Here is a 14,690-nt window from a genome sequence, read left to right as displayed (position 1 = left end):
TAGGCTAGAGGTTCTTTTTGGTTGCCTCATTCTATTCTTCTCTCTGCCTCTCCTCCTAGGAAGTTTAGAGGTACTGAGGTGTTTTACCTAAAGAGATCGTATATCCCTGAATCTCTACAGATCTCTAGGAGACGGTGAAGGAGGTTAAGCATCCTCCTCTCTAGCGGTGATCCACACAGCAGGATTGCGTCGATGCTTCTCAAAACTCTAAGCCTACTATCTGAGGAGGAGAAGGGGAGGAGAATAGGAGAGGCAATCCAAAAAGGCTCTAGCCTATGAACTATTGGTTCCCTCCTATTTATAGAAGTTCCTTGTCAACTTAACCATAATGGATCCTACCATATTGGGTATTGGATCTCCATCCAACTATCGCCTCTTAGATTAGTGGATCTCTATATAATAATCTCTCATTGGCTCTTATTGGATCTCATCCATAGGATCCAATAATTCATGGGTTTATTGGATATCCAATAAGATAGGGGCTCCGATGGATATCTCATATCCGAACCTTTACTCATCGTAATGCCTATCATATGTGTGTGACCTTTTAGGCCCAATATCGAGCTGACCGTTAGTCATACCTATCAGAACTCCTTCTAGCTTAGTGAATTATTATCTCCATAATGATTCACTCGACTCATCGATTGCGGACGTACTAGGCCACTACGTCGTAGTCCCCAAACGATACAAGGGAATCCAATCCATTGGACCTGTTTGTCCTCAGTTACCGTATACCTATAGTCCCTTATCCATCTAATATCCTAGAGACCATATACCGGGCATGGTGCTATTAGACCTATGTGGTTTCTACTCGAGTCTCGCTCTAATCGGATTCTCCCAGAGAACTCTCTCTCTCAATCCGAATGACCCTAGCTAGATATTTGTTTGAGCAAGAACACATGAGATATTCCTCTCATGACACCGAGAGTTGATGATCCTCTGTCGACACTCAATAGTCATCGTAAGGTTGGCTACCACTCCCAATGACTGACTATGCTAGATCTGAAACCTCCAGACCTATAAGTCTGGTATCAAAGAATGAAGTACTCATAGAAGACATCCTTGGTGTCTCAAGTCTAACGACCAAATACACCACTAGGACTACGAAATTATTATCTAACAATAAGGCATTATCAACCATCCATCATTCTAAAAGCGGATCAATTAGTGAACTCATTCTTCAATGAGCACCTGTACTGTATCCCAAGTATCCCCACACAAGCAGCTATGAGACAAGCTGCATCCATCATATGGACGGGTATATAGCACACCAGTCTATCTGATTATCTCGATGTCCCTCTCGAGTAACCTATGACCGTGATTATTTAGGATTTGTGTATAAAGGCGAATCGGTCTCATTATCATGATCTCATCATGATCCGATTCCCATTGCACAGATCCATAGACACCACAATATATTCAAGCAACAAACAATATAAAGTGATAAAATATCAAATAATAATAATAAGCAAAAAGACTACGTGTCAAGTCACACGTGCCATCACTCAGGTGATTGGCTTGTAGGGCACCTATGACTAGCACTAGCAACATGTTGAATTTGTTGCACATTTTAGCTTTCTACGAAGGTATCCTTCCCATACATAAGAGAAAGTTTCAATACTCCATGACAGTAAGTTTTAGTTATCTTGGGATGGCACTGAGAAAGTTTCAGAACTCCTTTTGGCTTAGTGAATTATTATCTCCATAATAATTCACTCGACTCATCGACTACGGACGTACTAGGCCACTACTCCGTAGTCCTTGACGATATAGGAGAATCAAATCCATCTGACATGTCTATCCTTAGTTACCGTGTACCTATAGTCCCTCATCCATCTAATATCATAGAGACCGTATACCGAGCATGATGCTGTCAGACCTATATAGTTTCTACTCGAATCTCGCTCTAATCGGATTCTCCCGGAGAACTCTTTCTCTCTCAATCCAAATGACCTTGGCCATGGATTTGTCTGAGCAAGAACATATGAGATATTTCTCTCATGATATCGAGAGTGGATGATCCTCTATTGACACTCAATAGTCCTTGTAAGGTTGACTATCACTCCCAATGACCGGCTATGCTAAATCTGGAACATCTAGACCTATAAGTCTGGTATCAAAGAGTGAAATACTCATACAGGACATCTTTAGTATCTCAAATCTAAGGACCTAATACACCACTAGGACTATAAAATCGCTGTCTGACAATAAGGCATCATTAACCATCCAGCATTCCATAAGTGGATCAATCAGTGAACTTATTCTCCAATAAGCACCTGTATCGTATCTCTAGTGTCCCCATACGAGCAGCTATGAGATCAACTGCATCCATCATATGGATGAGTATATAGCATGTTAGGAACGAGTCGACACTAGGGGGGGGTGAATTAGTGCAGCGATAAAAATTACGTCGGTTCGAAAATCTTTGTGCATTAAAACCGATTCCGACAAAAATCATTTCGTAAAGATCTTAACTTAAAACACATTCGTAAATGTATCGGAAGCAGTAAGCAAGTAAAGTTTGCAATAAAGATAAATTGCTCAAATATAAATGCAAACCGAGTTTTACAGTGGTTCGGTCGTTGTGACCTACATCCACTCCACCGATTCCTCTTCCGTCGAGGCCACCAGCATCCACTATCGGTCTTCCTTCAATAGGCGAAGACCAATCATATTTTACAACTCGATTCTCCTTTTATTGGATTTAGGAGATAACCCTTACACCCCCACTTACTCCTCTCTCAAACTATTCTAACACTTAGAACTTTGAGAGGAGTTTCACACACAATTGCAACAGAGTTTTCTTTCTTTTTTTGCTCTCAGTTTTGTGTTAATTAACCAGGGATGAGAGAGGTATTTATAGGCTTCAAGTTGATTTAAACTTGAAGCATAAAAAGGTCTTATCCCAAGTTTCCTGAGTACTAGCAGTACCACCGTTGTTCCTGGGCGTACTACCACCGTAGGATCTACCACTGGGCGGTACCATTGCCTGACAGGGGTGGTACCACCGCTGGCAGCATTACTACCGGCGGTACTACCGCCCAGAATACATGGGGTGCTATTCCCCAAGCGGTGCCACCATTGGCCAAGGTTTCAGCACTTTGGTTGGGCCTTGAATCCGGCACAAACCAGCCCAACTTCGGGCCCAGTTGGCCCCTAAGAGAGTTGATGGGATTACCTCCCAATCCCAACTCCAATTATGTGCTAACTACGATTCCTAAGACATAATCTAAGCAAGATAAGTTCGGTTTCTTTTAGCGAACTTCCGACGATCTCTCGGCAAGCTCTTGGACTTCACGACGATATTTTTGGCGAGTTCCGATGAGCTTCTTTAGCAAGCTCCTGGACTTCTCGGTTGGTTTCGATAGAATTTCCGACGAACGTCCGGACTTCCGACGAACTCTCAAACTCCCAACAAAATCGCGTTCTTGACTCCGGGACTTCATTTTGCTTTATGCCTTGTTATCGTAGTTAATCCTGCACACACAAAAACACACTTCGATCTAAAAAAATATTACTAAGCATGAATCATGTTGTCCAGCATGTCATTGGTCCATCGACGCTTCGTCCGATCTTGCGGCCTATTGCCCAATCGACCATTTAATCTCCGCAACTCCGATATCCTTGGAGCAATATCCGCTCTTCTTGGCCTGATGCCCAAATCCATGGCCCGAAGCCTTCTGTCAATACGTCGACCGATCCTCCGGCCCGACGTCCAATCTTCTGACACGTTTTCCTCCGGCCCAACATGATTCTTGCTGCGTTAATTGTCTCTCCCTGATTGAAGTATCCTGCGTCACTCAAAACGCAGATCAAATCATAAATACTTATCAATTGATTTCATCATCAAAATCCGAGATTCAACAATCTCCCCTTTTTTGATGATGACAACCAATTGATGATGGAGTTAACCTTAACTCCTGGAGTTTAAACAAACTCTCCCTATCAATATGTCATATTGATAGAACTCTTGAATTCAAAAATCCAAGCAACATGTTATCATAAACTTATGCATAACATCATCATACTTCCCCCCTTTTGTCATCAACAAAAAGAAGTTCAACTATCAAGTGTTGGAGATATAATGTCAAATATTGCATTTATCATCATGTAATTTGTAAGCTTGAAAATTTAGGAAGTGCTACATCATGCAAGCTATCAAGTTTTAGATATGCAAGTTAGTAAGATAGCAAGTTTATACAAGCTAGCAAAAATTTCGAAAGCAAATGCAAGATAGCTTTCTTGTTGAAGTGTGTAAGCTAGCGATTCTTGCTTCCTTTTGCAATGTGCAAGTTACAAGTTTTGTTTCTTGAGATAAGCAAGATAGCACGCTCTTTCTTCTCTTTTGAGAAGTGCCATTTTTGCTTCCTTTGTAAAGTGCAAGCTAGCAAAATTTTACATTATTTTATAATATACAAGCTAGCAATTTGACAAGTGTTACTTCTCTTTGAAGTATGAAGGCTAGTAAGTTTTTAAAAAATAATACAATATAACAAGCTAGCAAGATATAATGTTTTACATGAAGCAAGCTAACAAGTTTTGCATTATGCAAGCTAGTAAGTTTTTTCAAACCTTTTGATATATACAAGATAGCGTGTTTTTGCATCTACTTAAAACGTGCAAGCTAGCTATCTCCCCCTTTGTCATTGCCAAAAAGAAAGAAAGAATACAATTTTGTATCTCTTTTTCTCTTTACAATGATTTTCAAATCATCACAAAGGATAAATAATAAAGATGAAAAATCAAGTCATGAATGTTAAAATAATTTTTCATCATGAATATTTCATCATTGCATGCATTATTATCATAAGTTAAAATATTATATGCATAATGCCAAATCATCATTTATAATTACATCAATATTTCAATCATTATTTCAATATGTTTGTGCATCATTACAGTTTCAATTTACGACATGCACAATTTTAAAGCATTATATATCATCCTTACTCTATGCATGATACTAAAAATAAATCAATTATCATATCATACATGATACTCATATGCTAGCAAATTTATATCATTTTAGTGTATCAACATAATATCATGAGTATTTCATGCATTTATATCATCACATGAAAAATATCAAGAAGAATTAGATGATGAGATATACACTAAATGAATACAAGGGAGTTTCGAAAGATGAAAGAAAAATCAATTTATGTTTACCATGTTCCAAACTTCAAAGTACATCATCTCAAGTTGTGAGTAAAAAAAAAATTATGGAAACATTTGTGATTCATTTGGACAAATATTCTCATTAATAAACTGCAAGAAATTATTCGAGAATAAAAAGTGAGGGATTTTGATTCAATTAAGGAAAATATCAAGATTTGATTCTGAGTATCCAAGATCATGAGTTCAGTAATACTTCCTTTTAATATATAGCAAGTAGAATCATAAGAGATCAAATAATAAAAGATCTTCAAAATAAATTTTCAATCATGAATTCCTAAAAAGATATTCTCTTTAATAAATCGTAAAAGGAAATATAGGGGAAAAAGATTTCAATTTATGCATAAGAAATTTTATGATTCAAATTCAAATCTCAAGTAATTCCAAGGAATCAAATTCACGAAATAGGTAAAAACTCATTCAAATTCAAATAATCAAAATCATATATTTTCAAGAAAATTCAATAAAGACAACGTAAATAGATTTTCATGAGAACTCGATTCATGCATAATATCTCAATTTTTCATGAAGGTCATAAGACATGATTTATTTTAACAAATCTCTTCTTTTATAAGTGGATAAAAGAAACATAGGAGATCTTGATTCGTGCATAAAAAATCTCAAGTTATAAATTTTGAAAAATCAAGATAAAGCTCATTTAAATTCAAATCATCAAATCAAGATCATTTTTTAAGAGATTATATAAGATAGATTCATCACTAAGAATCACTTGTTGAAAAATCGAAAAGCTTTAGAGGTATTTTCAAGAAAAATATACATTCCCCCTTTTTGTTTTAATCTAAGTGATTTGATTTCATACATGCATGCCTAAGTTTTTTTCATATGAAAACCATACATCATAGTTTAAAACTGAAAAGGCTATGTTCATTATTATAAAAATCGATAATCCATAAATCTCAAGAATCATCATACATAAATTCGAAACATAAACTTATTGAGTATGATATCAAATCATTACTTCAAATGAAATATGATTTCATTAATCATAGAGCATCATTAAAGCATCATGATTCCATAAGGTATTTTTAATCAAAATTATTTTATTTATTTATCATAAAACATAATCATTTTCAAAATTACTTAGCATGATCCCTATTTTTTTTTGATATTTTCATTACATCATTAAACATGCAAATTTTAAGAAAAATAATTAAACTAAATTAAAAATAACTAATGAAAAGTATTATGTAATTTTAAAATAAATTAAAGGAGGTTCGTTTGAGTTGTTTACCTCATTGTAGAAAGTCGTTAAGGCATAGTTTGCCACCTGGCCTTTATTTTTCTCTTCGTTTTCGGATGAGCTTGATTCGTCCAAAGTCGCTTTCTTCTTTTTTTTAAGTTCATTTTTAATTTTTGATTCTTGTTTTAAAAATTTCATGAGGAGTTCAAGTTCACCATCACTTGAGCTTATGCTCGAGTGGTCTTCAATTATTCTTAGTCCGAAATCCTTCATGTCCTTTGGAAGATGGTTCTCAAGTTCTTTACGTGCATTGCACGTCATTTCATAGGTCATTAGAAACCTGATAAGTTTTTCGATCAAAAAAGTATTCAAATTGTTTGATTCTTGTATAGTCGTTATTTTTGAATCCCAATTCTTAGAAAGTGATCGTAAAATCTTGTTAATGAGTTCAAAATTAGAAAAACATTTGCCAAGAGCTTTTAAACCATTGACGACATCCATAAAACAGGTGTACATGTCTCCAATGGTTTCACTTGGCTTCATTCGAAATAGTTCAAAATCGTGCATTAAAAGATTTATTTTAGAATCTTTTACTCTATTAGTGCCTTCGTGTGTGATTTCGAGAGTGTGTCATATATCGAAAGTCGTTTCACAAGTATAAACCCAATTAAACTCGTTTTTGTCTAACGCACAAAATAGAGCATTCATAGCTCTAGCATTTAAAGAAAATGTCTTCTTCTCCAAATCATTCCAATGGTTCATTGGAAGAGAAGACATTTGAAAACCATTTTCAACAATGTTCCATAAGTTCAAATCTAAAGAAGGCAAGAAAACTCTCATTTGAGTTTTCCAATGTGTGTAGTCCATCACATTGAAAAAGGAGGACGAACGAGAGAGTGACCCTCTTGAAAGCCGAAAAGAGTTATTTCTCTTCGGTATTAAACCAAATAAGAAATACGAGAACTTATAAAAAAAAAAAAACAAGAAATACGAGACTCTGATGCTAACTGTTAGGAACGAATCAGCACTAAGAGGGGGGGGGGGGGGGGGGGGGGTGAATTAGTGTAGCGGTAAAAATTACGTCGGTTAAAAAATCTTCGTATGTTAAAATTAATTCCAACGAAAATCGTTTCGTAAAGATTTTAACTTGAAACACATTCGTAAATGTATTGGAAGCAGTAAGTAAAGTTTACAATAAAGATAAATTGCTCAAATACAAATGCAAACCGAGTTTTATAGTGGTTCGGTCATCGTGACCTATATCCACTCCACCGATTCCTCTTCTGTCGAGGCTACCGGCATCCACTATCGGTCTTCCTTCAATAGGCGAAGACCAACCACATTTTACAACTCGATTCTCCTTTTACCGGGATTAGGAGATAACCCTTACACCCCCACTTACTCCTCTCTCAAACTATTCTAACACTTAGAACTTTGAGAAGAGTTTCACACACAATTGCAACAGAGTTTTCTTTCTTATTTTGCTCTTAGTTGTGTGTTAATTAACCAGGAATGAGAGAGATATTTATAAGCTTCAAGTTGATTTTAAACTTGAAGCCTAAAAAGGTCTCATCCCAAGTTTCCTAGGTATTGGCGGTACCACCGCCGTTCCTGGGCGGTACTACCACCGCAAGATCTGCCACTAGGCGGTACCACCGCTGGCAGCATTACCGCCGACGGTACCACCGCCCAACCTGGGCAGTACCACCTCCCAGAATACCTGGGGTGCTATTCCCCAGGTGATTCCATCGCCGGCCAGGGTTCCAACACCTTGGTTGGGCCTTGAATCCGGCCCAAACCAGCCCAACTTTAGGCCCAATTGGCCCCTAACAGAGTTAATGAGATTACCTTCCAATCCCAACTCCAATTATGTGCTAACTATGATTCCTAAGACATAATCTAAGCAAGATAAGTCCAATTTCTTCCGGCAATCTTCCGACGAACTTCCGACGATCTCTCGGTGGCGGTCTCCCTGTAAGCTCCTGGACTTCTCGGTTGGTTTCGACAGAACTTCCAACGAACGTCCGGACTTCCAATGAACTCTCGAACTCCCAACGAAATCGCGTTCTTGACTCCAGGACTTCATTTTGCTTTATGCCTTGCTATCATAGTTAATCCTACACACAAAAACACACTTCGATCTAGACAATTATTACTAAGCATAAATCAAGTTGTCTGACATGTCATTGGTCCATCGACGCTTCATCCGATTCTTCGGCGCATCGTTCGATCTTGCGGCCTATTGCCCAATTGGCCAATTAATATCCGCAACTCCGATATCCTTAGCATAATATCCGCTCTTCTTGGCCCGATGCCCAAATCCATGGCCCTAAGCCTTCTGTCGATATGTCGACCGATCCTCCAGTCCAACATGATTTTTCCTGCGTTAATTGTCTCTCCCTGATCGAAGCATCTTGCGTCACTCAAAACGTAGGTTAAATTATAAATACTTATCAATTGGTTTCATTATCAAAATATGAGATTCAACATAGCACACCAGTCTATCCGGTTATCTCGATGTCCCTCTTGAGTAATATATGACCGAGATTATTTAGGATATATGTTTAAAGGCGAATAAATCTCATTATCGTGATCTCATCATGATCCGATTCTCATTGCATAATATATTCAATCAATAGGCAATATAAAGTGATAAACTATCAAATAATAATAATAAGCAAAAAGATTGCATGTTAAGTCACTCGTACCATCACTCACATGATTGACTTGTAGGGCACCTGTGATTAGCATTAGCAACATGTTGAACTTATTGCACACTTCAGCTTTCTGCGGACGTATCTTTCCCATACATAAGAGAAAGTTTTAATATTCCATAGCACTGAGTTTTAGTTATCTTGGGATGGTTACAAACATTCTATTGTCCACGTATAAGCTCTTGTATGAATACCGAATTCTTTGAGCTAGCAATTCCCTTACTCGTGTAAGCTTTGCACAACTCTTTTGGTTGCCGAGCAACCCATCCCTCCTTTCACAATCTCTTCCTTTACCAAGTGCTCTACTTGCCTTGAGCACCATCAAATTTAGTTGCCAACGTTGAGCCATAAGTCGAACTCAGCCATTCTAACCTTTGTGCATTACACGTTCTTCACAGTTCACTTGCCTCGTAGTGTCTCTCGTATGAAGGGTTGGCCATTCCTTTGAATGCAGATCTTGGATGCCCTTTCCTCTAAGTAACTCCTTTCCCTACATCTCAACGTCCGTTTTCTTCAAACAATCATTTGTGTTGAATGCCCACAATGTAGCCCTATTAGGTCTCCTACGTTTCCATGTCATGTGTTTTTAAGTGTGCTTATCCTGCTTTGGTACCATCTGTCACAAGCACAGCTAATTTTGCCTAAGTCATGCGACACCCTTGTGTGTCCATCTATAAAAGGTCAGCCTCTCTGAAATCTCTTATGGTCCCTTAAGGACTTGCAAAAGAGAAGATAAGTTAGAGGAAATATTTAACACATGATCCAACAAGTAACCATTTCAACAAACACTTGATAGTTAATACAAATTACAAACATAGATATTGTAAACTTTGAATGATCGTGCGACAAAAAGTCCCAAGTGATTCATTATGGCCAAAAGCCCCCACAAGTGTCCACATGATCCTACTACAGAATAAGATAGCAAACTAGCTCTAGATACTATCCCAAAGGCCCATCCGGCTATGTTCTACCATGGTAGCTCTTAGGTGCTATATTGGCTTATACTCTGCACCACTTTACAGGGCTAGAAAACCTCTAGAATGGCTGCTTGGATGGTATGTTTCTAGACGGTTTTGCCTCTATACGATGATTGCACACAACTTGTATTTGCAAGCTTAAAATGACTACAAAAGCTAACCAAAATGGTCTCTACCAAGCCTACTGCAAGCCCTCTACATGTTGTGCAAAGTGTGAACAAAACCGAAAGACACGGATATACACGAGCTTTACATTGAACACTCTGTTTATAACTTTGTCTGTGGTAGTGCAACACCTTTGCGTGTTCCTCTACAAAGGGTTAGTCACCTTGAAACTTCTTATAGTCTCTTAAAGACTTATAAAAGAGAAGATGAGTTAGAGGAAGCGTTTAGCTCAGGATTTCACAAGCAGCTATTTTAATAAACAGTTGATATGCAATACAAATTACAAACATGAACTTCACAAGTTCTGAACGGTTATATGACAAAGGGCCCAAAATGATCTGTCATAACCGAAAGTCTCCACAAGTACCCACATGATACTACTATGGAATAAGAAAGCAGACCAACCCTAAGCACTACCCCAAAAGCCCATCAAGCCATTTGTCACTCAAGTAGCTCTTAGATGCTATACTGACCGACACTTTACATCACTCTGTGGAGCTAAAAAACCCTCAAAATGATTGTCCAGATAGCTTGTTTCGAGGTAATTTCTTTTCCGTACGATGATCGCAAATAATTTATATTTAAAAGTCTGAAATAACCACAGAAGCTAACCAAAATAGGGTTGCCAAGTCCTTTACTTGTGGTATAAAGCATAAATAAAATCGAAAACATAAACACACACAAGCATTACATCGAACCTATTATTTATGATAGATCGAGTCCTGAGATTTGAGACTCTATAGGTCTCTTGAAGTTTTCTTTTTTATTTTGAAGATGAGGTATCGTGGTGGTGACCATAAATTTATTTTTAATTTTATTATTCTCATTTCCCTCGGACATCCTCTCATAATCCACATTCAGAAATTTAATGAGTCCAAAACTAATTATGGGGAATTCCATTTCGCCCAATTAAGATGGCGTATGCTAGCCTAGAATTAGGAGTACAAAGACAATCCCCATAGGAATCAAACCACAATTATGAGAGAGAGAGAGAGAGAGAGAGAGAGAGAGAGAGAGACTGCATGGCATTCAAAAATTAACCTTTCAGAAACCGATGACGTCTGGAGACAAAGATGCAAGTTATCATGCCATGGCACAAAGATAGAAGACAACATCATCAGCCATCCAACCCTTAAGTTCCAAAAACTCTATAAACATGCCAAAACTGCTAGTTCTGGAGACTGACATTGGGAAGAAGCTCTATACATTAACTGTGAGACTCTCTTAAGCTGATGGAAGTTCGTTCAAGTCATAGGCAGCCAATTCACCGGATTCCAAGGTTTCAGTTGCCAGGCTTCTGCTCAGTGCTTGGTGAAGCCTGTGACATGGAAAATGTTGAGGACAACTTCATCAATGAGGCATGTGAATCAGTATTTAGGTTTTTAGCATTGTGTGTATTGCATTGACAATGTTAAACATGATGGCATTCTATTTAACATGTTCAATCATCCAATAATCACTGGAAATGATTGATACTGACCCCAACTGAGGTGACAAAGCTGCAAACTGCGCACTTCACTGATCTTGCTCCATATTGATACATCAGCAGCATATGGCAGTTTCCGCAATTGACATGTGCAACCTGGTTTGCTGCAACACAAATGTGTCAACAATGAGAATACAGTGGTAACAAAAAAGAGCTCAAGATGCTCTTATGTTTGTGATCTGCTTAATAAATTGTCTACATTGATTCCTAGACACTAATTACAGCGTTGAAACTTGAAGAATGGCTTGAGAAGTTTCAATGCTAGTTTGATTAGGAACACTGTTATTGTTAAGAAACTAGAGTGTTTCAGCTACTTCTACACTGAGTTTCAGGCACAGCAAGTGTCTTTGTAAGGATTCCATCAATGTCGATGAAAAGAGCAATCTCATCTTACAAATTCATACTGAGTTTTCTTGTCGAAGATTATAAAATTTAAGCCATTTATTTGTCAGATTGTAAGAAGTTTCTCTGAAAAATCAGAGATATGCAATCAGATTTGGTACACAAAGTAGAAGTTGATGGAGCTACAAATATGAAGCAAGAGTATCAGCATGAAGTTTAAGTGAATATAATGTCTAAAATGTAGGTTAGGTTAGGTTATATGTTACCATAGTGTTTCACTTGCTGTAGTTTAAAGAGAAACTTCTCGGTAATGTAGAGCAAACACTTGATGTCCAAGTCAAAAATTCAGTCGAAAGAAGGCTCTAATTATGTGAAGGAAATTTGATATCACTACAAAAAAATTAAAAAAATATAGTTAGAAAATATATTATGGTTCAAGAGCATCCAAGTGTCTAAATGCAAATTTAGTTGGTAAAGACTTGAACCAGTGATAGCATCCAGTTGACACCAACTAATGTAACATATGAAAGAACAAGTTCAACCACCTCAGAAGTAGCAAAAACCAAAAAAAAAGATATTGGTATTTAGCATCTTCATGAATCAATAGCCTTCCATTAATAGCAATTTAAATTCATTAAAGTAGAACTTTTTTTGTCACAAAAACCTGCTTACCTTCTGGAGCCAGATTGACTGTGTGACAGCAAGAACACTGAACCCTACTCGCTCCACGAACATACATCAACAGTGTGTGGCAGCTTCCACAAATTAACTGTGCCATTTCTGTTCCTGCAGAAAACTCAAGAAAACCTGACAAAGTAAATTCCAAATTGATATCAGAACGCAAGAGGAACTCGATAATAACAAATCGAGTTGCAAACTTACGGGGAAAAGAAAATATTACCAGGTGGAGGTACAGTGGTCACTGCACTGCAGACGGCACAGCATACTGATGTTGCCCCACCTGGATAGATGAGGAGATTTCTACACCCACAACAGACAACTTGGCTCTGCCCACCTGCATATGAAATTAATCGACATCAATATTTCAAATGTAACAACTTCATAATCTAATACAATGAAACATTGATAGCAAATATAGCACTAGCTGAGACATTATCTCCAGATTTCAGATTCCATTATTGCTAGCATAGTTTTATGCTAATTTAACAACATCAGAGCTTAGGAGTGTTATCTGATCAAACAAATCAGCTGCCATGATAGAGGCAATACTAATAAAACAGAGCTCTAATCTTTTGTTGCAAGCAGTACTTTCAGATTAAGCCAGAGAAAAAAGGTGAAGTATTTATTCAGTTCTGATATCTTAGTCACCCTTGTTCTTATACTAAATTCAGGGCCTATTAAAATTTTCAGCAAGCATTATCTTCTACGGTTAGTTGGAATTTACGATTTTGTTGTTGTATTATCCTCTACCGTAGGAGACATGATATTGTTATGAACTTCATTTTCTTCTTTTACTAAGAGTTTATTGCCCTACTTGGCATAACATATTTCATTTGTCTTCTTTGTGACATATACATCTATCACACTCAAAAGAAAATTGAGGCAGAAGGTACTATTCGGTAGAGCTAATGGAAGTGGAGGTGTCGGGTATGGAGCAAGAGGGACTGGCATTGCCGGCTGTTGTCGATATCTCTCTTGTCAAGCTCTGAAGGCCTTCGACTTCGAACTGGAGATATGGATTCTCTAGTCTCCCATAGCTCCCTGTACCAGAACCACACCTTGCCTAAGGCAAAAGAATTGGAAGAGAAAGACTACTCGAACTTGTAGTGCATATTAGCACATTAAAATCCAGACAAAAAAGCAACCTTGTAAATCCACCAGCGTAAGCAGAATTCTAAGGCTTTGTATTGTTTCTCGATATAAAGCCGAGCAGATCACGTCACAGAAATAAACACAAACACCTGGTGCGACAACTCGAAATCTCACACAAATGTTGTGTTTTGCGGCTAACAATTAGCCATGGAACTAAAATCCATTTCCAAGGTACACCAAAATCTTATAAAGCTAGAGATGCAATCGGAAGAAACGGAACAAAACCAGTAGATAAGGAGCATTTAGCAATCAACATGATCAAGGAAAACATGGTGGAAGCACCTTCGATTACTGTGTCTGATCCGGGAATACCTCACCAAGTTGATCTTTTTTGCTCGTCTCTCATCTGCTTACTATAGTTTTCTCCTCCTCCGAGTACTGTAACTATTCGAGGAGAGTTGTGGTGGTGGTGAGACCGAGCAGTCTCCATTGTTCTCAGTATATATACGGTGAGATTTCAAGATCACCGGCTGCCTTCCATCCTTGCACTGTTCTTTGCCTCTCCCACCTTCGTGTCGTGTGGTGGCCGACGCCATGCACGTGAGCTCCACGTACCTGCGAACTGGCGGCTGACGAACCTCCACGTTCATCAAAGAATCGCTAAGAGCACGAGGAGACCACACCACACACACAAGCTTTATCTCTACATGTTTCTGTGACAATTACCAGTCAAGAAATCATCAACATTTTCTTTCACGTCTCAAATCATTCACTGATTTGCGTCTTAGAGTGGATAAGAGCGCCATCTTCTTCCAATCCCACCCATCTTTGACCGACTCACGAAAGGAACTTCCAAC

The 14,690-nt window shown here is 37.9% G+C and overlaps 1 protein-coding gene across 4 annotated transcripts; it reads right to left on the bottom strand.

Annotated features, from left to right (window-relative positions):
* Positions 1 to 11,255: 11,255 nt before the first annotated feature.
* On the bottom strand, positions 11,256 to 14,334 carry LOC103973002 (protein LSD1-like). Of its 4 annotated transcripts, none has more exons than XM_009387449.3 (6): positions 14,176 to 14,334; positions 13,635 to 13,782; positions 12,962 to 13,075; positions 12,733 to 12,867; positions 11,713 to 11,822; positions 11,256 to 11,550 (listed from the first exon to the last, which is right to left on the bottom strand). In XM_009387449.3, the coding sequence occupies exons 2-6, from the start codon at positions 13,690 to 13,692 to the stop codon at positions 11,515 to 11,517; spliced, it is 453 nt and encodes a 150-aa protein (XP_009385724.1). In that variant the 5' UTR covers positions 13,693 to 13,782; positions 14,176 to 14,334; the 3' UTR covers positions 11,256 to 11,514. The 4 variants fall into 4 exon arrangements, 3 of the variants coding, with proteins under 3 accessions (XP_009385724.1, XP_009385726.1, XP_065024734.1); XM_009387451.3 differs by having other exon boundaries at positions 12,733 to 12,846; XM_065168662.1 differs by having other exon boundaries at positions 14,206 to 14,329.
* Between the last annotated feature and the right edge of the window lie 356 nt (positions 14,335 to 14,690).

Source organism: Musa acuminata, chromosome BXJ1-4 (genome assembly GCF_036884655.1).
Source record: "Musa acuminata AAA Group cultivar baxijiao chromosome BXJ1-4, Cavendish_Baxijiao_AAA, whole genome shotgun sequence".
NCBI classification, from domain to species: domain Eukaryota; kingdom Viridiplantae; phylum Streptophyta; class Magnoliopsida; order Zingiberales; family Musaceae; genus Musa; species Musa acuminata.
Note: the sequence above shows the minus strand (reverse complement) of the source record. Positions and strands in the feature narration are given on the sequence as shown.